Here is a 26,252-nt window from a genome sequence, read left to right on the forward strand (position 1 = left end):
TTCTGAATATTGTGTTTAAAAGGCAAAGATGGCGAGCCAGAGATCCAATTTTTTTACACAAACAAAAAAAAAAAATTCACTTTCTGTTTTGTCAAACTGTCCAGCTGAACTCTGATTTATAATTGCCAATGCAGCCTCCATAACACTGAAGACTCACATGGGACGAATATCATCACATGACCTCTGTGTTTGATGAAACATGGTCGATAATTTGTGGTGGAATTTTTACTTTACGATCTATGTACATTGCACATCCACAGAGGATTACGATAACAGGTGACCTCTGAAATTATTACTAGAGGTCCCCAACGAGTGAATGTTTTCAATTAATCAAAGTCTGTAAGATCAATAATATCAAAATGGTCAATACATTGAATGAACTTGGAAGATGAATTTCACCATTTTAATATTTCTGTCTCTGTTCTGTGGCCTGATTATGGCAGAAGATGGTGTTCACGCTCTTGGAACGGGAACAATCAGTGAAAAACACTCTTGCTCTCCTGACATGTGTGAGCTCATGAAAGAGTTTGGTATCATGAGACAAAAACTGGGAGTTCTGGAAACCAGCCTGAAGGACAGTGACACCAGGCTGAAGAACAGTGAAAACCAGATCCTTGAACTGAAGAACAAAGGTAAACTGACATTTTTGCTCTGATTGAGTCAGTGACTTCACTGTATGTAAACACGTCTACAAAATAATGACATTACAATGTTTTGCGTCACATAGAGAGACCCATGATCGTATTCAGTGCTGCAATTGGTGGGGATGGAAACATTGGACCCTTCAACACTGACACAACTTTAGTCTACAGAGCAGTGAAAACGAACATTGGCAATGCTTACAGTAAAATCACGGGTGAGTACAGCTGTAATGACATTTCCTGTATTCTATTTACAAATAAGTAAAATGTTTGCAGTGATGTAGATGTGCCAAATGTAATTAAAATTTGAAGGTTTTTCAGTTCAAAGCACGATTTCCAGACAGGTGAGGTCTTAATCTTCAATGACTTCTCAATTGTTTTCACCAGATGTTTTGTGCAGTGCAGGAAAAACCTTTTTCTCTTATCTTTACCACAAGATCTGACACTTACAGTGTGATCCACCCAGTTTCAAACACACTCTCCAGGATGGAATAAAATGTTGGAGTAAAATACTGTTTCCACAGGTATCTTCACTGCACCTGTCGAAGGCATGTACTACTTCACCTTCTTTTATCACGCAAGAGGAGCTCACCCTGCGGTTCTAATCCTCATGAGGAACAATCACGGGGTTGTGATGACCGGTGACCACAGTACATCCTCTGATGGGGCTGATAATGGAGGAAATGCAGCGTTCCTGCAGCTGCAGCGAGGGGACCATGTGTATGTGCGCTTGTTTGCAGATACACATGTTTGGCGAAATGGTTTTATTACCACCTTCAGTGGTTTTCTGGTTGGTCATGTTTGAAAAACAGTGAATAAAATTATGACTCGCCTGAATTTACAAATACAATTTTACTTTTAAGAGATCTGAAATCATCTACATATTTGAAATTCTATAATGTGTCTTCACTTTAATTTCTTTCAATTATTAAAGTTGTTCTAGAAGCTACTGCAGGTTAAAGAGTGCACTTACTTACAGTGCAATTTGGATGAGTACAATGCAATAGACCTCAGACTTTCAGACTGGAAAATTACATCAGAATTAACAACAACACCTCATCTGTGAGCTGATAGTTGATCTATTTCAAATGAGTTAAACTTCTGTTGTGTCTCATCATAGAAGCATTTCTATTGGCCTTCCTCTACACCTGTTGATGTTTCGAACTTTCTGTGTTTTTTTTTCAATTAACTCAAAAGTAAGAATGCAAAAGTGGTGTGTAGACTATGTGGCTTGCTATCTTTTGATTAAACCAATACAATTCCTTCATGCATCCAATGTGTTCGCATCATTTCCAGTATGAGTCACAAAACTGGAGCAGTGATGCAGTGCTCCGGTTTACATAATGCATTAAAAACATTCTAAAACAGCATATAAACATTAAAATACGTAATATCCAAGTTTGCTTCCTGCATGGTTTCATATAAGGGACAAATATAATGATCCTATGGGAAACGTTTGCTGTCAACCAGGGAGGAGATTTTCAAAGAAGTAGAGGACTTGCATCTCTGCTGATGAACAGGGGTGCATCTTAAAATCCTTTGTTACCGTATTTACATGCTAATCTCTCACCTCGCAGGTTCACAGTGAAAGTGAGCAAAGAGGCTAACAGAGGCTAACCTCCCATCATTTTCTACCTTATGTCACAGACCGGTTTCAATGACGTGTTTTCTACGTGATGAAGAGAAGAAACAAACACTTTCTTGTACTATTTTAAAGAGAATAAACCGGAACTCACTGGACAGTCTTAAGATTATTACAATTTTGGAAAACTATTAAGGTACCAGAAAATAAAAATCTACAAAACAATTTGTTTCTGCTCTCATATTAAAAAGGAAAGACAAAAATATTTTACAACCAACGCTGTTTGTTTTTTGTCATTGCTATGTCTGTGGTTGCGTGTGTTCGTTATATATATTTGAATCCTTTGCATTATCCACTAACTAAGTTTAATCAAGACATAATACCATAATAATTCTGACTAGAATTGTATATTACCTCGTATATATGGAGTCCAATCACTCATTAACTGCTTTGGACACACACACACAAGACACAAGTCTTGCTATGACAAGCGAGGTTGCATAAAGTAACAATTATATTAAGGTATTTCAAGTACAGCTACTACTGAATTACAGGAATGGGAAGATTATGAAAGGGTGATAAATGCTCTCATGTGAATTTGTTCACATCTGGGCAGCACTTGTTTGATTGATCATCGTAATGGAGGAAGATGGCACCAAATGCAACAGTGTGGCTCAGTGGAAGTTTTTCTTTTGTTGTGAGACCACTCTGGAGCTCTGTGGTACAGAGGATGCATGGATAATAATTCATAGTGTTAATTCATTGCACACAGAGACAAAACTCATCCACTAATATACACATACAGGTTCTTCCAACTGTTGAGATTGACTGGACAAAGTCCTTTGAGAACTGCAGATGAGTGCAGGGCAAGAAAGGACCTTGTAGTCCACGTCCATCAGAGCTCCTCTCCATGTTTTTTGAGCGTTGGTGCACTGCAACCAAAACAACTACCATGTCTTGCATTGATGAGGTACGTTCCTGTTACATCCTTGACAGGGACGCATTAGCATTTACACTACAAATGACATGAGGTCACATGCATCCCAGACCACCTCAGCAAGTGGTTTGAGTGACTGGATCCCAATGCGTCTTGGTGGTTGTTTACACTTGTATTTCCATCTTTGCACTACTGTCAAGAGTAGTCCACGTCCGTCAGAGCTCCTCTCCATGTTTTCTGGGCATTGGTGCACTGCAACCAAAACAACCACCATGTCCTGCATTGATTAGGTATGTTCCTGTTACATCCTTGTCAGGGAAGCATTAGCGTCCCAGACCAACGCAGCAAGTGGTTTGGGTGACTGGATCCCAATGCGTCTTGTGTGCAAGATCTTGTGTGGCACCACCCAAGCTATTTCAAGGAACAATGAAGCTGTTGTGGAGGCTCATGGCTTCAGTTTTATAAACACACATATTCTTTTAATTTGTCACCGATCATAATGTTCTCAGTAACTTATGTTAATAAACTTGTACTGCCTCTTCCCAGAGTGCACTGCTGATAAAATCTTTGCTCCTGGAGTTACAAAGAGCTGGAAGAATGGAAAATCATTGTTTGGAAATGTATATCTAATCCATTTTTGCTTCACTAGACTTAGCAAACACGCTCACTGGACAAATATGAAATTGTACCTGAAAGTGTTGTCATGTCATTCAGGATTACGTTTTGTGTGTGCAGTGTCAGTATGTGTGTCCATGTGTGTCCATGGTTCCTGGTTCTGACAGGCAGGATGGCGCAACAAGAAACTGTATTTAAGAGCTACGCCTTGTCCTGCTTAACACTTGGCCGAGGAAGGACCCCGAGAAGAAGAAGAGAAGATCATTCTGCAACAGGTTTGCGATAAACTCTTATTATTTTCTGTCCTATCTTTAATGGATTGACAGTCACGAGGAGTCATAGTTTCTCCCTGCACGTCTAATTAACATGTCTGTGTCTTTTTATCGAAGGTCAACTTTAACACCTGGATGAGCTTCACCATGAAGATGCTAACTGTGTCTGTGCTTCTTGTTGCCCTGATGCTTCTGACTCAGGCTACTGGTGAGTATGAGTTTTCAGGCAGGGTTTGTGTATGAGCGTTCTGAATATTGTGTTTAAAGGAGAAAAGGCAAAGATGGAGAGCCAGAGATCCAGTTTTGTTCACAAACAATCAAGAAAAGTCACTTTCTGTTGTGTCAAACTGTCCAGCTGAGCTCTGATTTATAATTGCCAATGCAGCCTCCATAACACTGAAGACTCACATGGGATGAATATCATCACATGACCTCTGTGTTTGATGAAACATGGTCGATAATTTGTGGTGGAATTTTTACTTTATGATCTATGTACATTGCACATCCACAGAGGATTATGATAACAGGTGACCTCTGAAATTATTACTAGAGTTTCCCAACGAGTGAATGTTTTCAATTAATCAAAGTCTGTAAGATCAATAATATCAAAATGGTCAATACATTGAATCAACTTGGAAGATGAATTTCACCATCTTAATATTTCTGTCTCTGTTCTGCGGCCTGATTATGGCAGAAGATGGTGTTAAGGCTCCTGAAAGGGGAAAAATCAGGAAAAACAGTCATGCTTTCCTGACATGTGTGAGCTCATGAAAGAGTTTGGTATCATGAGACAAAAACTGGGAGTTCTGGAAACCAGTCTGAAGGACAGTGAAAACCAGATCCTTGAACTGAAAAACAAAGGTAAACTGACATTTTTGCTCTGATTGATTCAAAGACTTCACTGTATGGAAACACGTCTACAAAATAATGAGATTACAATGTTTTGTGTCACATAGAAAGACCCATGATCGTATTCAGTGCAGCAACAGGTGGACTTTATTGTCTCCAGATAGAAACATAAGTTTGACAAAAAAAAAAGAAAACAATTTTACTGACAGGTGAGACACAACATCACGCCACTTGGCTGTAACACACCATAAAGGCTTCATTGACAGATATGAATTGTTGCTTCGTAAAGAGCTGCAGACATGGATCAGACGTCCTTATTAGCAAACAATGATAACCGCTCATAAGTTCCTGGGAACTTAAGAGACATCAGTATTACTGTAACAACACAAGAATCACAAACACAGAGCAGACACAGTGGCATTTCTCATTTATGTGCCAGTTTATTCTGACAATATGTTCACTTGTACAGTAAATACTGCTGTGAAATCACATATAAAATAGTGAAACTTACTTTCATAGCAATCAGCTCTGCTCCACTGTTATACATAACAACTTGCTTGACATAATTCATTTGGTAAACAGATGTTTTCCACTTCATTGTATGTATAACAGGCATTAGACAATTCAAAGAAATCAGGAAAGAAAGAGGCCAATCAGAACTCTACACTGTGACTCGCCAAGCCGATTAGCAAACGATCAAGTTTTGTACACACTTTCGTGCAAATATGCAAATGTGCATGTTCCACTAGACGGTCAAAGGGTTCTGTGCACAGTTATTATGTGTTGCCATGTTTGTTCCACACTGGCTAGCTAAGAAACAAAACTGTCAAGAGCGAATATACAGATACAGGCTCTTCCAACGATTGAGACTGACTGGACAAAGTCCTTTGAGAACTGCAGATGAGCGCAGGGCGAGAAAGGACCTTGTAGTCCACGTCCATCAGAGCTCCTCTCCATGTTTTCTGGGCATTGGTGCACTGCAACCAAAACAACTACCATGTCCTGCATTGATGAGGTATGTTCCTGTTACATCCTCGTCAGGGACGCATTAGCGTCCCAGACCAACGCAGCAAGTGGTTTGAGTGACTGGATCCCAATGCGTCTTGGTGGTTGCTGTGCACTTGTGATCTGGTCAATGCACCACTTTCTGTGGGAACCTGGTAGAACAGTTCCTATACCAGTTGGTGATGCTCTCTTTTAGGATGTTTTCCACAAAGGTTCCCTAAAAAGAGCCTACATTTCTGGAGCTGTCTGAGGTGGAAAGGGAGTTTCCTCACCTTTTTTGCCTCCCAAGTGTCCTGTTGATCCTCAGGGGTGTGCTGCTCAGTAAGAGGTTGTTAGCCTTGCACCATAATGACAGGTCCCCCACCTGTTCCCGATAGGCCTTCAACGCATTCTCTTCAAGCGTGCAAGATCTTGTGTGGCACCACCCAAGCTACTTCAAGGGAAAATGAAGCTGTTGTGGAGGCTCATGGCTTCAGTTTTATAAACACACATATTCTTTTAATTTGCCACCTATCTTAATGTTCTCAGTAACTGTATGTTAATAAACTTGTACCGCCTCTTCCCAGAGTGCACTGCTGATAAAACTTTTGTTCCTGGAGTTACAAAGAGCTGGAAGAATTCAAAATTATAGTATGGAAATGTATATCTAATCCATTTTTGCTTCACTAGACTTAGCAAACACCCTCCCTGGACAAATATGAAATTGTACCTGAAAGTGTTGACATGTGCATTCAGGTTTGTATTTTGTGTGTGCAGTGTCAGTAAGTGTGTCCATGGTTCCTGGTTCTGACACGCAGGATGGCACAAAAAGAAACTGTATTTAAGAGCTACGCTTTCTCCTGCTTATTAGTTTACCGAGGAAGAACACAGAGAAGAAGAGAAGATAATTCTGCAACAGGTTTGCGATAAACTCTTATTATTTTCTGTCCTATCTTTAATGGATTGACAGTCACGAGGAGTCATAGTTTCTCCCTGCACGTCTAATTAACATGTCTGTGTCTTTTTATCGAAGGTCAACTTTAACACCTGCATGAACTTCACCATGAAGATGCCAACTGTGTCTGTGCTTCTTGTTGCCCTGATGCTTCTGACTCAGGCTACTGGTGAGTATGAGTTTTCAGGCAGGGTTTGTGTTTGAGCGTTCTGAATATTGTGTTTTAGGGAGAAAAGGCAAAGATGGCGAGCCAGAGATCCAGTTTTTTTCACAAACAATCAAGAAAAGTCACTTTCTGTTGTGTCAAACTGTCCAGCTGAACTCTGATTTATAATTGCCAATGCAGCCTCCATAACACTGAAGACTCACATGGGACGAATATCATCACATGACCTCTGTGTTTGATGAAACATGGTCGATAATTTGTGGTGGAATTTTTACTTTACGATCTATGTACATTGCACATCCACAGAGGATTACGATAACAGGTGACCTCTGAAATTATTACTAGAGGTCCCCAACGAGTGAATGTTTTCAATTAATCAAAGTCTGTAAGATCAAAAATATCAAAATGGTCAATACATTGAATCAACTTGGAAGATGAATTTCACCATCTTAATATTTCTGTCTCTGTTCTGCTGCCTGATTATGGCAGAAGATGGTGTTCATGCTCTTGGAACGGGAACAATCAGTGAAAAACACTCTTGCTCTCCTGACATATGTGAGCTCATGAAAGAGTTTGGTATCATGAGACAAAAACTGGGAGTTCTGGAAACCAGTCTGAAGGACAGTGAAAACCAGATACTTCAACTGAAGAACAAAGGTAAAGTGAAATTTTTGCTCTGATGGATTCAAAGACTTCATTGTATGTAAACACGTCTACAAAATAATGAGATTACAATGTTTTGCTTTACATAGAAACACCCATGATCGTATTCAGTGCAGCAACTGGTGGGAGTGGAGCCCTAGGACCCTTCAACACAGGCACAACTATAGTCTACAGAGCAGTGAAAACGAACATTGGCGATGCTTACAATAAATTCACGGGTGAGTACAGCCATAATGACATTTTCTGTATTCTATTTACAAATAAGTAAGTGAAATGTTTGCAGTGATGTAGATATGCCAAAATGTAATTAAAATTTGAAGGTTTTTCAGTTCAAAGCACGATTTCCCGACAGGTGAGGTCTTAATCTCCAATGATGTCTCAATAGTTTTCACCAGATGTTTTGTGCAGTGCAGGAAAAACCTTTTTCTCTTATCTGTCCTTTACCACAAGATCTGACACTTACAGTGTGATCCACTCAGTTTCAAACACACTCTCCAGGATGGAATAAAATGTTGGCGTAAAATACTGTTTCCACAGGTATCTTCACTGCACCTGTCGACGGCGTTTACTACTTCACCTTCTTTTATCATGCTGGAGGAGAACACGCTGCAGGTCTGGCCCTCATAAGGAACAATCAGGTGGTTGCAATGACCTCTGACCACAGTACATCCTCTGATGTGTCTGATAATGGAGGAAATGCAGCGTTCCTGCAGCTGCAGCGAGGGGACCGTGTGTATGTGCGCATGAGTGCACATACACATGTTTGGCAAAATGATTCAATTACCACCTTCAGTGGTTTTCTGGTTCGTCATGTTTGAAAAACAGTGAATACAGTTGTGACTGGCCTGAATTTACAAATACAATTTTACTTTGAAGAGATCTGAAATCATCTACATATTTGAAATTCTGTAATGTGTGTTCACTTTCATTTCTTTCAATTATTAAAGTTGTTCTAGAAGCTACTGCAGGTTAAAGAGTGCACTTACTTACAGTGCAGTTTGGATGAGTACAATGCAATAGACCTCAGACTTTCAGACTGGAAAATGACATCAGAATTAACAACAACACCTCATCTGTGAGCTGATAGTTTATCAAATTCAAATGAGTTAAACTTCTGTTGTGTCTCATCATAGAAGCATTTCTATTGTCCTTCCTCTACACCTGTTGATGTTTCGAACTTTCTGTGTTTTTTTTTCAATTAACTCAAAAGTAAGAATGCAAAAGTGGTGTGTAGACTATGTGGCTTGCTATCTTTTGATTAAACCAATACAATTCCTTCATGCATCCAATGTGTTCGCATCATTTCCAGTATGAGTCACAAAACTGGAGCAGTGATGCAGTGCTCCAGTTTACATAATGCATTAAAAACATTCTAAAACGGCATATAAACATTAAAATACTTAATATCCAAGTTTGCTTCCTGCATGGTTTCATATAAGGGACAAATATAATGATCCTATGGGAAACGTTTGCTGTCAACCAGGGAGGAGATTTTCAAAGAAGTAGAGGAGTTGCATCTCTGCTGATGAACAGGGGTGCATCTTAAAATCCTTTGTTACCGTATTTACATGCTAATCTCTCACCTCGCAGGTTCACAGTGAAAGTGAGCAAAGAGGCTAACAGAGGCTAACCTCCCATCATTTTCTACCTTATGTCACAGACCGGTTTCAATGACATGTTTTCTATTTGATGAAGAGAAGAAACAAACACTTTCTTGTACTATTTTAAAGAGAATAAACCTGAACTCACTGGACAGTCTTAAGATTATTACAATCTTGGAAAACTATTAAGGTACCAGAAAATAAAAATCTACAAAACAATTTGTTTCTGCTCTCATATTAAAAAGGAAAGACAAAAATATTTTACAACCAACGCTGTTTGTTTTTTGTCATTGCTATGTCTGTGTATGCGTGTGTGTGTTAAATATATGCATTATTTTTTTACTTTTTTTTTTTGCATTATTCATGAACTAAGTTTAATCAAGATACAATATCAAATGCAACAGTGTGGCTCAGTGGATGTTTTTTCTTTTGCTTTGAGACCACGCCGGAGCTCTGATAATAATAGATAATAATTCATAGTGTTAATTCATTACACGCAGAGACAAAACTCACCCACTGTAACCTCAGTAAATGCGATGCAATTCACCAAAATTTAAAGTGTGTGTTAGGAACGAAAAAACTGTTTTGACAGAAAACAGTTTACTTTTTCTGATGATATGATCACATGTTGCAAAGTAATGTGCTACTAAGTAATTACAGGTACAGAGTAAGTAAAGAGTGACTCACTAACAGCTGTCAGACTCGCTGAGAGCTGCTCTGCTGCACTGAACTATGTGTATCACTAATCACGCAGTCAATTATCGTTCATCATTAACAACATACAGAAATCCACGGATGTACTTTTTAAATTCACTAAAGCAGAGACAACCAAGTGAAAAGCAAAATGCAGGCTCACACACATCAGTAATCTCAGTAAACAGGAGGTGTGTATTATTTGAATAAACCTGTAATGGACACACTCAAAACAAATACTTGGTTTATCACTTCTAATTTTGTAATCTTGTGATGGTGCTGGCTGAGTATACATGCCCCGCTTCACTGACACTGATTCAACTCCCATGTTTGACTTAGGTACACCTGGTCAGTACAAGTACAGCCAAAGTAAACTTTATTGTCCACAGACAGAAACATAAGTTTGACACATCACGCCACTTGGCTGTAACACACCATAAAGGCTTCATTTACAGATATGAACAAGAGCTGCAGACATGGATCAGACGTCCAAGCAGTGATAACCGCTCATAAGTTCCTGAGAACTTAAGGGACATCAGTATTACTGTTACAACACAAGAATCACAAACACAGAGCAGACACAGTGGCATTTCTCATTTATGTGCCGGTTTATTCTGACAATATGTTCACTTGTACAGTAAATACTGCTGTGAAATCACATATAAAATAATGAAACTTACTTTCATAGCAATCAGCTCTGCTCCACTGTTATACATAACAACTTGCTTGACATAATTCATTTGGTAAACAGATGTTTTCCACTTCATTGTATGTATAACAGGCATTAGACAATTCAAAGAAATCAGGGAAGAAAGAGGCCAATCAGAACTCTACACTGTGACTCGCCAAGCCGATTAGCAAACGATCAGGTTTTGTACACACTTTCGTGCACATATGCAAATGTGCATGTTCCACTAGACGGTCAAAGGGTTCTGTGCACAGTTATTATGTGTTGCCATGTTTGTTCCACACTGGCTAGCTAAGAAACAAAACTGTCAAGAGCTAATATACAGATACAGGCTCTTCCAACTGTTGAGACTGACTGGACAAAGTCCTTTGAGAACTGCAGATGAGTGCAGGGCGAGAAAGGACCTTGTAGTCCACGTCCATCAGAGCTCCTCTCCATGTTTTCTGAGCGTTGGTGCACTGCAACCAAAACAACTACCATGTCCTGCATTGATGAGGTATGTTCCTGTTACATCCTCGTCAGGGAAGCATTAGCGTCCCAGACCAACGCAGCAAGTGGTTTGAGTGACTGGATCCCAATGCCTCTTGGTGGTTGCTGTGCACTTGTGATCTGGTCAATGCACCACTTTCTGTGGGAACCTGGTAGAACAGTTCCTATACCAGTTGGTGATGCTCTCGTTTAGGATGTTTTCCACAAAGGTTCCCTAAAAAGAGCCTACATTTCTGGAGCTGTCTGAGGTGGAAAGGGAGTTTCCTCACCTTTTTTGCCTCCCAAGTGTCCTGTTGATCCTCAGGGGTGTGCCGTTCACTAAGAGGCTGTTAGCCTTGCACCATAACGACAGGTCCCCCACCTGTTCCCGATAGGCCTTCAACGCATTCTCTTCAAGTGTGCAAGATCTTGTGTGGCACCACCCAAGCTACTTCAAGGGACAATGAAGCTGTTGTGGAGGCTCATGGCTTCAGTTTTATAAACACACATATTCTTTTAATTTGCCACCCATCATAATGTTCTCAGTAACTTATGTTAATAAACTTGTACTGCCTCTTCCCAGAGTGCACTGCTGATAAAACCTTTGTTCCTGGAGTTACAAAGAGCTGGAAGAATGGAAAATCATTGTTTGGAAATGTATATCTAATCCATTTTTGCTTCACTAGACTTAGCAAACACGCTCACTGGACAAATATGAAATTGTACCTGAAAGTGTTGTCATGTCATTCAGGTTTACGTTTTGTGTGTGCAGTGTCAGTATGTGTGTCCATGTGTGTCCATGGTTCCTGGTTCTGACACGCAGGATGGCGCAACAAGAAACTGTATTTAAGAGCTACGCTTTCTCCTGCTTAACACTTGGCCGAGGAAGGACCCCGAGAGCAAGAAGAGAAGATAATTCTGCAACAGGTTTGCGATAAACTCTCATTATTTTCTGTCCTATCTTTAATGGATTGACAGTCACGAGGAGTCATAGTTTCTCCCTGCACGTCTAATTAACATGTCTGTGTCTTTTTATCAAAGGTCAACTTTAACACCTGCATGAACTTCACCATGAAGATGCCAACTGTGTCTGTGCTTCTTGTTGCCCTGATGCTTCTGACTCAGGCTACTGGTGGGTATGAGTTTTCAGGCAGGGTTTGTGTATGAGCGTTCTGAATATTGTGTTTAAAGGAGAAAAGGCAAAGATGGAGAGCCAGAGATCCAGTTTTGTTCACAAACAATCAAGAAAAGTCACTTTCTGTTGTGTCAAACTGTCCAGCTGAGCTCTGATTTATAATTGCCAATGCAGCCTCCATAACACTGAAGACTCGCATGGGACTAATATCATCACATGACCTCTGTGTTTGATGAAACATGGTCGATAATTTGTGGTGGAATTTTTACTTTACGATCTATGTACATTGCACATCCACAGAGGATTACGATAACAGGTGACCTGTGAAATTATTACAAGAGGTCCCCAACAAGTGAATGTTTTCAATTAATCAAAGTCTGTAAGAACAAAAATATCAAAATGGTCAATACATTGAATCAACTTGGAAGATGAATTTCACCATCTTAATATTTCTGTCTCTGTTCTGCGGCCTGATTATGGCACAAGATGGTGTTAAGGCTCCTGATAGGAGAGAAATCAGTAAAAATAGTCATGCTTTCCTGACATGTGTGAGCTCCTGAAAGAGTTTGGTATCATGAGACAAAAACTGGGAGTTCTGGAAACCAGTCTGAAGGACAGTGAAACCAGGCTGAAGAACAGTGAAACCAGATCCTTGAACTGAAGAAGAAAGGTAAACTGACATTTTTGCTCTGATTGATTCATAGACTTTACTGTATGGAAACACGTCTAGGTTCTTCCAACTATTGAGATTGACTGGACAAAGTCCTTTGAGAACTGCAGATGAGTGAAGGGCGAGAAAGGACCTTGTAGTCCATGTCCATCAGAGCTCCTCTCCATGTTTTTTGAGCGTTGGTGCACTGCAACCAAAACAACCCCCATGTCCTGCATTGATGAGGTATGTTCCTGTTACATCCTTGACAGGGACACATTAGCATTTACACTACAAATGACATGAGGTCACATGCATCCCAGACCACCTCAGCAAGTGGTTTGAGTGACTGGATCCCAATGCCTCTTGGTGGTTGCTGTGCACTTGTATTTCGATCTTTGCACTTGTGATCTGGTCAACGCACCACTTTCTGTGGGAACCTGGTAGAACAGTTCCTATACCAGTTGGTGATGCTCTCTTTTAGGATGTTTTCCACAAAGGTTCCCTAAAAAGAGCCTGCATTTCTGGAGCTGTCTGAGGTGGAAAGGGAGTTTCCTCACCTTTCTTGCCTCCCAAGTGTCCTGTTGATCCTCAGGGGTGTGCCGTTCAGTAAGAGGTTGTTAGCCTTGCACCATAACGACAGGTCCCCCACCTTTTCCCAATAGGCCTTCAACGTATTCTCTTCAAGCGTGCAAGATCTTGTGTGGCACCACCCAAGCTACTTCAAGGAACAATGAAGCTGTTGTGGAGGCTCATGGCTTCAGTTTTATAAACACACATATTCTTTTAATTTGCCACAGATCATAATGTTCTCAGTAACTGTATGTTAATAAACTTGTACCGCCTCTTCCCAGAGTGCACTGCTGATAAAACTTTTGTTCCTGGAGTTACAAAGAGCTGGAAGAATGGAAAATCATTGCTTGGAAATGTATATCTAATCCATTTTTGCTTCACTAGACTTAGCAAAGACGCTCCCTGGACAAATATGAAATTGTACCTGAAAGTGTTGTCATGTGCATTCAGGTTAACATTTTGTGTGTGCAGTGTCAGTAAGTGTGTCCATGGTTCCTGGTTCTGACAGGCAGGATGGCGCAACAAGAAACTGTATTTAAGAGCTACGCTTTCTCCTGCTTAGCACTTGGCCGAGGAAGGACCCCGAGAACAAGAAGAGAAGATAATTCTGCAACAGGTTTGCGATAAACTCTTATTATTTTCTGTCCTATCTTTAATGGATTGACAGTCACGAGGAGTCATAGTTTCTCCCTGCACGTCTAATTAACATGTCTGTGTCTTTATATCGAAGGTCAACTTTAACACCTGCATGAACTTCACCATGAAGATGCCAACTGTGTCTGTGCTTCTTGTTGCCCTGATGCTTCTGACTCAGGCTACTGGTGAGTATGAGTTTTCAGGCAGGGTTTGTGTATGAGCATTCTGAATATTGTGTTTTTGGGAGAAAAGGCAAAGATGGAGAGCCAGAGATCCAATTTTTTTACACAAACAAACAAGAAAAGTCACTTTCTGTTGTGTCAAACTGTCCAGCTGAGCTCTGATTTATAATTGCCAATGCAGCCTCCAATAACACTGAAGACTCAAATGGGACTAATATCATCACATGACCTCTGTGTTTGATGAAACATGGTCGATCATTTGTGGCGGAATTTTTACTTTACGATCTATGTACATTGCACATCCACAGAGGATTACGATAACAGGTGACCTGTGAAATTATTACTAGAGGTCCCCAACGAGTGAATGTTTGCAATTAATCAAAGTCTGTAAGATCAAAAATATCAAAATGGTCAATACATTGAATGAACTTGGAAGATGAATTTCACCATTTTAATATTTCTGTCTCTGTTCTGTGGCCTGATTATGGGAGAAGATGGTGTTAAGGCTCCTGAAAAGGGAAAAATCAGTAAAAGACACTTTTGCTTTCTGCAAACGTGTGAGGTCCTGAAACAGTCTCGTATCATGAAACAAAAACTGGGAGTTTTGGAAACCAGGCTGAAGAACAGTGAAACCAGGCTGTGGAACAGTGAAACCAGGCTGAAGAACAGTGAATACAGGCTGAAGATCAGTGAAAACCAAATCCTTGAACTGAAGAAGAAAAGTAAAGTGACATTTTTGCTCTGATTGATTCAAAGACTTCACTGTATGGAAACACGTCTACAAAATAATGAGATTACAATGCTTTGCTTTACATAGAAACACCCATGGTCGTATTCAGTGCAGCAACTGGTGGGAGTGGAGCCCTAGGACCCTTCAACATAGACAAAACTTTAGTCTACAGAGCAGTGAAAACGAACGTTGGCAATGCCTACAGTAAAATCACGGGTGAGTACAGCTGTAATGACATTTTCTGTTTTCTATTTACAAATAAGTAAAATGTTTGCAGTGATGTAGATATGCCAAAATGTAATTAAAATTTGAAGGTTTTTCAGTTCAAAGCACGATTTCCAGACAGGTGAGGTCTTAATCTTCAATGACTTCTCAATAGTTTTCACCAGATGTTTTGTGCAGTGCAGGAAAAACCTTTTTCTCTTATCTGTCCTTTACCACAAGATCTGACACTTACAGTGTGATCCACTCAGTTTCAAACACACTCTCCAGGATGGAATAAAATGTTGGCGTAAAATACTGTTTCCACAGGTATCTTCACTGCACCTGTCGACGGCGTTTACTACTTCACCTTCTTTTATCATGCTGGAGGAGCTCACCCTGTGGGTCTAAACCTCATGAGGAACAATCAGGTGGTTGTGATGACCTATGACCACCGTACATCCTCTGATGGGGCTGATAATGGAGGAAATGCAGCGTTCCTGCAGCTGCAGCGAGGGGACCGTGTGTATGTGCGCTTGAGTGCACATACACATGTTTGGCAAAATGATTCAATTACCACCTTCAGTGGTTTTCTGGTTCGTCATGTTTGAAAAACAGTGAATAAAGTTATGACTGGCCTGAATTTACAAATACAATTTTACTTTGAAGAGATCTGAAATCATCTACATATTTGAAATTCTATAATGTGTCTTCACTTTCATTTCTTTCAATTATTAAAGTTGTTCTAGAAGCTACTGCAGGTTAAAGAGTGCACTAACTTACAGTGCAGTTTGGATGAGTACAATGCAATAGACCTCAGACTTTCAGACTGGAAAATGACATCAGAATTAACAACAACACCTCATCTGTGAGCTGATAGTTTATTGAATTCAAATGAGTTAAACTTCTGTTGTGTCTCATCATAGAAGCATTTCTATTGTCCTTCCTCTACACCTGTTGATGTTTCGAACTTTCTGTGTTTTTTTTTTCAATTAACTCAAACGTAAAAATGTGGTGTGTAGACTATGTGGCTTGCTATCTTTTGATTAAACCAATAAAATTCCTTCATGCATCCAATGTGTTCGCATCATTTCCAGTATGAGTCACAAAACTGGAGCAGTGATGCAGTGCTCCAGTTTACATAATGCATTAAAAACATTCTAAAACAGCATATAAACATTAAAATACGTAATATCCAAGTTTGCTTCCTGCATGGTTTCATATAAGGGACAAATATAATGATCCTATGGGAAACGTTTGCTGTCAACCAGGGAGGAGATTTTCAAAGAAGTAGAGGAGTTGCATCTCTGCTGATGAACAGGGGTGCATCTTAAAATCCTTTGTTACCGTATTTACATGCTAATCTCTCACCTCGCAGGTTCACAGTGAAAGTGAGCAAAGAGGCTAACAGAGGCTAACCTCCCATCATTTTCTACCTTATGTCACAGACCGGTTTCAATGACATGTTTTCTACTTGATGAAGAGAAGAAACAAACACTTTCTTGTACTATTTTAAAGAGAATAAACCTGAACTCACTGGACAGTCTTAAGATTATTACAGTTTTGGAAAACTATTAAGGTACCAGAAAAAAAAAATCTACAAAACAATTTGTTTCTGCTCTCATATTAAAAAGGAAAGACAAAAATATTTTACAACCAGCGCTGTTTGTTTTTTGTCATTGCTATGTCTGTGTATGCGTGTGTGTGTTAAATATATATATTTAAATACTTTGCATTATTCATGAACTAAGTTTAATCAAGATACAATATCAAATGCAACAGTGTGGCTCAGTGGATGTTTTTTCTTTTGCTTTGAGACCACGCCGGAGCTCTGATAATAATAGATAATAATTCATAGTGTTAATTCATAACACGCAGAGACAAAACTCACCCATTGTAACCTCAGTAAGTGTGATGCAATTCACCAAAATTTAAAGTGTGATTCAGAGGAAAAGAGGAGTCACATTAATGCTGAAAATGTCGTTGTTACAGAGTCATGTGTTAGGAACGAAAAAACTGTTTTGACAGAAAACAGTTTACTTTTTCTGATGATATGATCACATGTTACAAAGTAATGTGCTACTAAGTAATTACAGGTACAGAGTAAGTAAAGAGTGACTCACTAACAGCTGTCAGACTCGCTGAGAGCTGCTCTGCTGCACTGAACTATGTGTATCACTAATCACACAGTCAATTAGCATTCATCATTAACAACATACAGAAATCCATGGATGTACTTTTTAAATTCACTAAAGCAGAGACAACCAAGTGAAAAGCAAAATGCAGGCTCACACACATCAGTAATCTCAGTAAACAGGAGGTGTGTATTATTTGAATAAACCTGTAATGGACACACTCAAAACAAATACTTGGTTTATCACTGTTTAATTTTGTAATCTTGTGATGGTGCTGGCTGAGTATACATGCCCCGCTTCACTGACACTGATTCAACTCCCATGTTTGACTTAGGTACACCTGGTCAGTACAAGTACAGCCAAAGTAAACTTTATTGTCTCCAGACAGAAACATAAGTTTGACAGAACATCACGCCAGTTGGCTGTAACACACCATAAAGGCTTCATTTACAGATGTGAATTGTTGCTTCGTAAAGAGCTGCAGACATGGATCAGATGTCCAAACAGTGATAACCGCTCATAAGTTCCTGAGAACTTCATCATCAGTATTACTTCAGACCTCAGTATTACTGTTACAACACAAGAATCACAAACACAGTGCAGACACAGTGGCATTTCTCATTTATGTGCCAGTTTATTCTGACAGTATGTTCGATTGTACAGTAAATACTGCTGTGAAATCACATATAAAATAGTGAAACTTACTTTCATAGCAATCAGCTCTGCTCCACTGTTATACATAACAACTTGCTTGATATGATTCATTTGGTAAACAGATGTTTTCCACTTCATAGTATGTATAACAGGCATTAGACAATTCAAAGAAATCAGGAAAGAAAGAGGCCAATCAGAACTCTACACTGTGACTCGCCAAGCCGATTAGCAAATGATCAAGTTTTGTACACACTTTTGTGCAAATATGCAAATGTGCATGTTCCACTAGACGGTCAAAGGGTTCTGTGCACACTTATTATGTGTTGTCATGTTTCTTCCACACTGGCTAGCTAAGAAATAAAACTGTCAAGAGCTGATATACAGATACAGGTTCTTCCAACTATTGAGACTGACTGGACAAAGTCCTTTGAGAACTGCAGATGAGCGCAGGGCAAGAAAGGACCTTGTAGTCCACGTCCATCAGAGCTCCTCTCCATGTTCTCCGTCCCAGACCAACGCAGCAAGTGGTTTGGGTGACTGGATCCCAATGCGTCTTGGTGGTTGTTCACACTTGTATTTCCATCTTTGCACTTGTGATCTGGTCAACGCACCACTTTCTGTGGGAACTTTGCCAGTTGGTGATGCTCTCTTTTAGGATGTTTTCCACAAAGGTTCCTTAAAAAGAGCCTACATTTCTGGAGCTGTCTGAGGTGGAAAGGGAGTTTCCTCACCTTTCTTGCCTCCCAAGTGTCCTGTTGATCCTCAGGGGTGTGCTGCTCAGTAAGAGGTTGTTAGCCTTGCACCATAATGACAGGTCTCCCACCTGTTCCCGATAGGCCTTCAACGCATTCTCTTCAAGTGTGCAAGATCTTGTGTGGCACCACCCAAGCTACTTCAAGGGACAATGAAGCTGTTGTGGAGGCTCATGGCTTCAGTTTTATAAACACACATATTCTTTTAATTTGCCACCGATCGTAATGTTCTCAGTAACTTATGTTAATAAACTTGTACTGCCTCTTCCCAGAGTGCACTGCTGATAAGACTTTTGTTCCTGGAGTTACAAAGAGCTGGAAGAATGGAAAATCATTGTTTGGAAATGTATATCTAATCCATTTTTGCTTCACTAGACTTAGCAAACACGCTCACTGGACAAATATGAAATTGTACCTGAAAGTGTTGTCATGTGCATTCAGGTTTACGTTTTGTGTGTGCAGTGTCAGTAAGTGTGTCCATGGTTCCTGGTTCTGACAGGCAGGATGGCGCAACAAGAAACTGTATTTAAGAGCTACGCTTTCTCCTGCTTAACACTTCGCCGAGGAAGGACCCCGAGAACAAGAAGAGAAGATAATTCTGCAACAGGTTTGCGATAAACTCTTATTATTTTCTGTCCTATCTTTAATGTATTGACAGTCACGTGGAGTCAACGTTCTCCCTGCACGTCTAATTAACATGTTTGGGTCTTTTTATCGAAGGTCAACTTTAACACCTGGATGAACTTCACCATGAAGATGCTAACTGTGTCTGTGCTTCTTGTTGCCCTGATGCTTCTGACTCAGGCTACTGGTGAGTATGAGTTTTCAGGCAGGGTTTGTGTATGAGCGTTCTGAATATTGTGTTTAAAGGAGAAAAGGCAAAGATGGCGAGCCAGAGATCCAATTTTTCTGCACAAACAAAAAAAAGTCACTTTCTGTTGTGTCAAACTGTCCAGCTGACAAAGCCAAGGAGTCTTCAGCAGCAGCTGCAGAAAGTAAGAACATTTTTCTTCACATTTGTAGCAACGCACACAATAAACATGTCTGCACACTCAGAGAAAACCAGACAGAAAAACAGTCACTTACTGGTGTGGTTAACCTTTTTTCAGAAGAAGAAGAAGAAGAAGATTCTAAATCTGGAACAAGTAAGTGTCTTTTTTCTCAGATTTCTATTCAAGCACGTCACATTGTGTTATGTATATTGTAGCTTTTCTTCTACTTTTACATGAGTAAAAACTCACTGATATGTCAAACTGTCCAGCTGCTGACACTGAGGATGACGACTCTGAGAGCGGATCAGAAGGTGAGTGCAATGACACATTAGTGTTATGAGAAAAAGAGACTCTCTGCTAACCTGCTACCACAAACTAACACAAAGAAACCAACAGCCTGCATCTCATTTAACTGTCTTTAACCTCTTCAAACACACTGACTCGCTGCAAGGGAAGTTACTACAAACTCACACAGTCTTTAAGGAATAAATAGATTCAACATTTTGGAAATAAGTGTGTTCTTTTTTTCAGTTTGTAGATTTAGATGAGAAGATTGATGCTTCTGCTTAGCTTAGCTTAGCGTTCCTGGCTGGAAACAAGGGTTAATGATGTATAACGCGGCTTGTATAATGTAGATAACTGTGTTCACTGTTTTTAATGCAACAAATTGCATTGCAATAACCACAGTCTTTCCTTTATTGCTCCTTTTTCCTTCATTCCCTGTCACCATCACTAATATGTCAAAGTGTCCATGTCTTTCAGACGATGAGGACGAATCAGAATCTGAGGAAAGTGAGTACAGCTAACAAGCTTTACGGGAACGTTGTGGGCTGGAGTAAACTTGAATGCTCTTCACTGTTGTTGTCTCGTGAAAGGATTTTTGTAGAAGTGAAATGATTCAGGAAGATAGCACCAATTACGGGATGCTACTTAAACAACATAATATGTGCACAGACATAAACAGGACATGACAAAAGTGCATTATACTTTGTTATCATGCCTGCCCATACACAGAGAGAAACTCTGCATTTATGTAAACAAAGTGACAAGATGAACCAGCCAATAGCTGCTATTGTCTTTGAAACTTTCCATCTTTCAATCTCCAGATGCAGCGAGTGGAAATGAGACCGATACCCAGGGTCAGTAGATGCTACTTTCCAGATTATTACCACATTTATTCCATTTATTTGAAATTCATTTTAAATTGAGACTCAACATCCCCCTGACTTCTCTATTTGCCTTCAGGAAAACATGCAGTTGCCAAGAGATCCCTTCGTTGCCGCTGTGGTTGGGCTCGGTACGGAAGACGCTGCTTCCGCTACTTTCCAGTAGCCAAGACTTGGGCTATGGCTCAGGTAATCAGGACGATCCAAGTACAGAATGCATCTTCACCGTGTTTATTCTGCTTGACTGGAATTACACACTTCGCAAACACAATTTGCATCGTCCTCTGAGTCGAGTTATGTTTTTGTCCTCGGCAACTCCACTCTCTGTTTGTTTATCTCCATTGTAGAGACACTGTCAGGCCAATGGTGGAAACCTTGTATCTGTGCATAACAGGTACGAGAATTTGTATCTTAGGCGTTTGACACGCAACAGAGTAACCTGGATCGGACTCTCTGATGCACAACAGGTAAATCAAACAAGGTCTGAGAGATATTGAAGTAATACCTTTTCATTACATGTAGAATACACTTTAACATTTTGTCTTCTAGGAGCGTTACTGGTTCTGGATTGATGGTTCACGTGTCAACTATGCGGCCTGGGCTCGTGGACAGCCTAACAACTACCGTCGCAGGGAGCACTGTGCACATATGAACTGGTCAGGTAAAGGACAATTGCCATTTAATGTTGACCTTTGAAGCACAACGTGTGAGTGTTCTGGATGATTAAAGGCAAATATGAAAAGCAGTGAAAAATACATCCATTGATTTTTGGAAAAATGGCACATTTGTTGTTAAAATAATAAAGAAAAATGACAAAGTGATAAACTGCTTAGCAAAGGATGAATAGTGTCAGGTTTTGGTTTGTGTCTTGCTGACTCACTCTTGTCTCTGCGATACTCACAGCTGCAAGGCTCTGGAATGACATTCCATGTACCTATCGTTACGGATTTGTCTGTGCAAGGAGGGTGTGATTCCTGGACAAAGACAAAGGCATGAAGTACCTGTCAGGAGCACAAACACTGGCTTTATATCTCATATCAAATCTGCATTTCTTCTCTATTGCTGTAATGCTACTCAAGGAAAGGAGTGACAAGTGACGTAATCAGGAGCTGCCTCTTAGGCCTTGTGCTTTAAATAAGAGCAGACTGAATGGTAATGAAAATAAGGATTTTTGTGCAACTTTATTCTGCAGTCTTTCTTGTATGACTCATAATTAATCATTAAAGTATTCGAGCATTGAAATGAGCTTGTTTGTGAGTTTGTGTGCCAGCCTTATTGGTATAAATCCTGTATCTCAGAGAGCTCCATAGCACCGTTAAATAATACTGAACATCACAACTTTTTGCAGTACCTTGTGGAAATGCTGACAGAATCCAACAAGATGAACTTTTCAAACTCTGCACTCCCACTGTGATGTGACACAACTGTCACGGGAGTATCACTGACGCTACTGTAGATCACCCACGTCTCTCCAAAAGGGGGTAAAATCTGGTATATCAATAAACATACTCATACAAAGCAATTTCCCAATTTCAGCAGGTAGTAGCAATCCACTTCTAATTCTTATATTTTGCCAAATAGTGTGTCACCCTGTTCCACAGTACTTACAGCAGTAATGTGAATTTAGAATGAATGAATTAACAATAAGTGACAGGAGATTGCCGACAGCTGTGTCCAATGCAAAACTCCAAATGACCCACTCTGCAGTCACTTCGATGAGACGGTCCTCCCAAGATGATAAACAGCATCACCTGCTGCAATTCCCACAAGTGATATTTGTTTATGTTCAAGTGACAAAGCCCCCGAGTCGTAGGAATTCCAATTCCTTGCTGCTGGGATGAAGAAGGGAATAGTGTTCACTTCCTGTTTCCTTCCAACAGTCAACTGTGACTACGATTGTTCCTTGGGGTTATATTGTGGCCTTGATCTTCAGTTCTAACTGTCTGGTGGGGAGTACCAGGCATTTATCCTCTTGCATGATCATTGACCCACCCAGCTATCATGTGAGTCATTGGGGTCACATGAGTCCCGGTGTTAATGGGTCAATGGGTTATAATGGGTGTGTCATGGTGTAAATGGGCAGGTCCTTGACCCACCTGGCGATCATGTGCGTCATTGGGGTCACTAGTGTCAATGACTGTGCCTGATCTCGCAATGTCAGGGATGACAATGTTGTTCTGTTCATGGTCCTTTCATACTCGCTCTGATCTGTGTCTTTTTGCAGTCTTGATAAAGGCCCAGTTTGGGTAACCACATGTTCTAGGTGCTTCCCTGGTGTTCTGAGTGAGAATCAGAAAGCAAATATTGATCTGTGCATGGGTTTGTGTTGTATGCTTCAATGTTGAGTCTTCTGTCACAGCCCTGCTTCTGTCTGGTTGTTCTAGAAATAGGTGGTTGTCAAGCAGAGGTCTACCTGGGCACATATGTGGTCTGGGGTGAGGTTGGTTCTGTTGGAGAGCGTGCTGTCCTGAATTGGATCTTTGCAGGCACTGACAAATAAGAATCCTGTTGACAGACACCTGAGATAAGATGCCATTGGGGACATCCAAGGTCAGATCCAAGAGACTACTGCATGAACAATATAAATTTAGTCCAGAGGGTAAACTGGAGGCATGAAAAATTGCTGAAATACCCTGTTGTTATAACCATTGTGTTCCAGAATATCTTTCGAAATAGGAACTCCCCAAGTGTGCTCAGTTGGATCAGAACTAAAGGGAAAAACCTTATCTTTAAGCAGACACAAGGCCAAACACACCACAGCAGTGATTCAACAACAACAAGGTGAATGTCCTTCAGCAGAAGAGACAAACTCAATAACTGGAGCGAAAAGGTCAGTTGAATCAAAGGCATTTCACTGTGTCTGCCAACGCAGTCAGGCATTTAAAATGTGTATGGCAAGTTTGAAGAACTGCTACAGCTTGTATGTTTGCACTGGACACAGAATAATCATAGTCTGTATTTTACTTGAATTTACTGACATTATCCTCCGGATATGATGTTATGACATCAAGACTCTGCGTAACATCTGCTTCCTGAACGACAAGAGTAATGAGCCTCCTGAACATGCACCCAAATGCTGATAGAACTCTGATTTATAATTGCCAATGCAGCCTCCATAACACTCAATACTCACATGGGACTAATATCCTCACATGGGTTTGGTGTTTGGTGAAATATGGTTGATAATTTGTGGTGGAATTTTTACTTTACAAACTATGTACATTGCAGATCCACAGAGGATTACGATAACAGGTGACCTCTGAAATTATTACAGATTACTAGAGGTCCCCAACGAGTGAACGTTTGCAATTAATCAAAGTCTGTAAGATACAAAAATATCAAAATGGTCAATAAGATGTTGGACAACATTTGTAATTGCTGCTTACAATGGATCATATAAATGACCTCTTCCTGGTTTATATCCTGGACATAATTCCAGGGAAATGCAAACTGACAAGCTCATACCCAATGAAACTGTCCACTGAGACAGCAAACAAGTAATTAAAGCCACATGTCAAATGGGATGTTAAAAATTAACAGGTCATCTTTAAACCACATAAAAGCAGCAAGAGTTTAGGTGACTGAACAAAGCTGAAACAACTTGGAAGATGAATTTCATGATCTTAACGTTTCTGTCTCTGTTCTGTGGCCTGATTATGGCAGAGGATGGTGTTCATGCTCTTGAAACGGGAAAAAGCAGTAGACAACACTCATGCTCTCCTGACATGTGTGAGCTCCTGGAAGAGTTTGGTATCATGAGACAAAAACTGGGAGCTTTGGAAACCAGGCTGTGGAACAGTGATGCCAGGCTGAAGAACAGTGAAAACAGGCTGAAGAACAGTGAAGCCAGGTTGAAGGACAGTGAAACCAGGCTGAAGAACAGTGAAAACCAGATCCTTCAACTGAAGAACAAAGGTAAAGTGACATTTTTGCATTGTATGGAAACACATCTACAAAATAATGACATTACAATGTTTTGCTTTACATAGAAACACCCATGATCGTATTCAGTGCAGCAACGGGCGGGAGTGGAGCCCTCGGACCCTTCAACACCGACATAACTTTAGTCTACAGAACAGTGAAAACGAACATTGGCAATGCTTACAGTAAAATCACGGGTGAGTACAGCTGTAATGACATTTTCTGTATTCTACTTACAAATAAGTAAGTAAAATGTTTGCGGTGATGTAGATGTGCCAAAATGTAATTAAAATTTGAAGGTTTTTCAGTTCAAAGCACGATTTCCAGACAGGTGAGGTCTTAATCTTCAATGACTTCTCAATAGTTTTCACCAGATGTTTTGTGCAGTGCAGGAAAAACCTTTTTCTCTTATCTATCCTTTGCCACAAGATCTAACACTTACAGTGTGATCCACCCAGTTTCAAACATACTCTCCAGGATGGAATAAAATGTTGGAGTAAAATACTGTTTCCACAGGTATCTTCACTGCACCTGTTGAAGGCATTTACTACTTCACCTTCTTTTATCATGCTGGAGGAGAACACGCTGTGGGTCTAAACCTCATGAGGAACAATCAGATGGTTGTGACGACCTATGACCACCGTACATCCTCTGATGGGGCTGATAATGGAGGAAATGCAGCGTTCCTGCAGCTGCAGCGAGGGGACCGTGTGTATGTGCGCCTGAGTGCACATACACATGTTTGGCAAAATGGTTTTATTACCACCTTCAGTGGTTTTCTGGTTGGTCATGTTTGAAAAACAGTGAATACAGTTGTGACTGGCCTGAATTTACAAATACAATTTTACTTTAAAGAGATCTGAAATCATCTACATATTTGAAATTCTATAATGTGTCTTCACTTTCATTTCTTTCAATTATTAAAGTTGTTCTAGAAGCTACTGCAGGTTAAAGAGTGCACTTACTTACAGTGCAGTTTGGATGAGTACAATGCAATAGACCTCAGACTTTCAGACTGGAAAGTTACATCAGAATTAACAACAACACCTCATCTGTGAGCTGATAGTTGATCTATTTCAAATGAGTTCTTCAGAAACTTCTGTTGTGTCTCATCATAGAAGCATCTCTATTGTCCTTCCTCTACACCTGTTGATGTTTCAAACTTTCTGTGTTTTTTTTCAATTAACTCAAAAGTAAGAATGCAAAAGTGGTGTGTAGACTATGTGGCTTGCTATCTTTTGATTAAACCAATAAAATTCCTTCATGCATCCAATGTGTTCGCATCATTTCCAGTATGAGTTACAAAACCGGAGCAGTGATGCAGTGCTCCGGTTTACATAATGCATTAAAAACATTCTAAAACAGCATATAAACATTAAAATACTTAATATCCAAGTATGCTTTCGTTAGGT

At 40.1% G+C, this 26,252-nt stretch overlaps 3 protein-coding genes across 4 annotated transcripts; all 3 read left to right on the forward strand.

The window, feature by feature from the left end:
• Nucleotides 1-799: 799 nt before the first annotated feature.
• LOC143317442 (uncharacterized) lies at nucleotides 800-25,993 on the forward strand. Its single transcript, XM_076725598.1, has 7 exons — nucleotides 800-856; nucleotides 6,752-6,799; nucleotides 6,914-7,004; nucleotides 7,491-7,658; nucleotides 7,754-7,882; nucleotides 25,357-25,566; nucleotides 25,959-25,993. Exons 1-7 carry the CDS (start codon nucleotides 836-838, stop codon nucleotides 25,991-25,993), a joined length of 702 nt encoding a protein of 233 aa, XP_076581713.1. The 5' UTR covers nucleotides 800-835.
• On the forward strand, nucleotides 11,934-16,289 carry LOC143317497 (uncharacterized). Of its 2 annotated transcripts, XM_076725651.1 has the most exons (8): nucleotides 11,934-12,041; nucleotides 12,156-12,246; nucleotides 12,980-13,144; nucleotides 14,034-14,087; nucleotides 14,202-14,292; nucleotides 14,784-15,011; nucleotides 15,107-15,235; nucleotides 15,551-16,289. In XM_076725651.1, exons 3-8 carry the CDS (start codon nucleotides 13,085-13,087, stop codon nucleotides 15,829-15,831), a joined length of 843 nt encoding a protein of 280 aa, XP_076581766.1. In that variant the 5' UTR covers nucleotides 11,934-12,041; nucleotides 12,156-12,246; nucleotides 12,980-13,084; the 3' UTR covers nucleotides 15,832-16,289. The 2 variants fall into 2 exon arrangements, with proteins under 2 accessions (XP_076581766.1, XP_076581767.1); XM_076725652.1 differs by lacking the exons at nucleotides 11,934-12,041; nucleotides 12,156-12,246 and having other exon boundaries at nucleotides 12,307-13,144.
• LOC143317498 (galactose-specific lectin nattectin-like) lies at nucleotides 19,323-22,161 on the forward strand. Its single transcript, XM_076725655.1, has 11 exons — nucleotides 19,323-19,368; nucleotides 19,482-19,572; nucleotides 19,718-19,756; nucleotides 19,871-19,906; nucleotides 20,023-20,064; nucleotides 20,516-20,545; nucleotides 20,860-20,892; nucleotides 20,999-21,108; nucleotides 21,267-21,386; nucleotides 21,469-21,580; nucleotides 21,823-22,161. The coding sequence occupies exons 2-11, from the start codon at nucleotides 19,500-19,502 to the stop codon at nucleotides 21,888-21,890; spliced, it is 663 nt and encodes a 220-aa protein (XP_076581770.1). The 5' UTR covers nucleotides 19,323-19,368; nucleotides 19,482-19,499; the 3' UTR covers nucleotides 21,891-22,161.
• Nucleotides 25,994-26,252: the final 259 nt, after the last annotated feature.

This window comes from Chaetodon auriga, chromosome 24 (genome assembly GCF_051107435.1).
Source record: "Chaetodon auriga isolate fChaAug3 chromosome 24, fChaAug3.hap1, whole genome shotgun sequence".
Lineage (NCBI taxonomy): Eukaryota > Metazoa > Chordata > Actinopteri > Chaetodontiformes > Chaetodontidae > Chaetodon > Chaetodon auriga.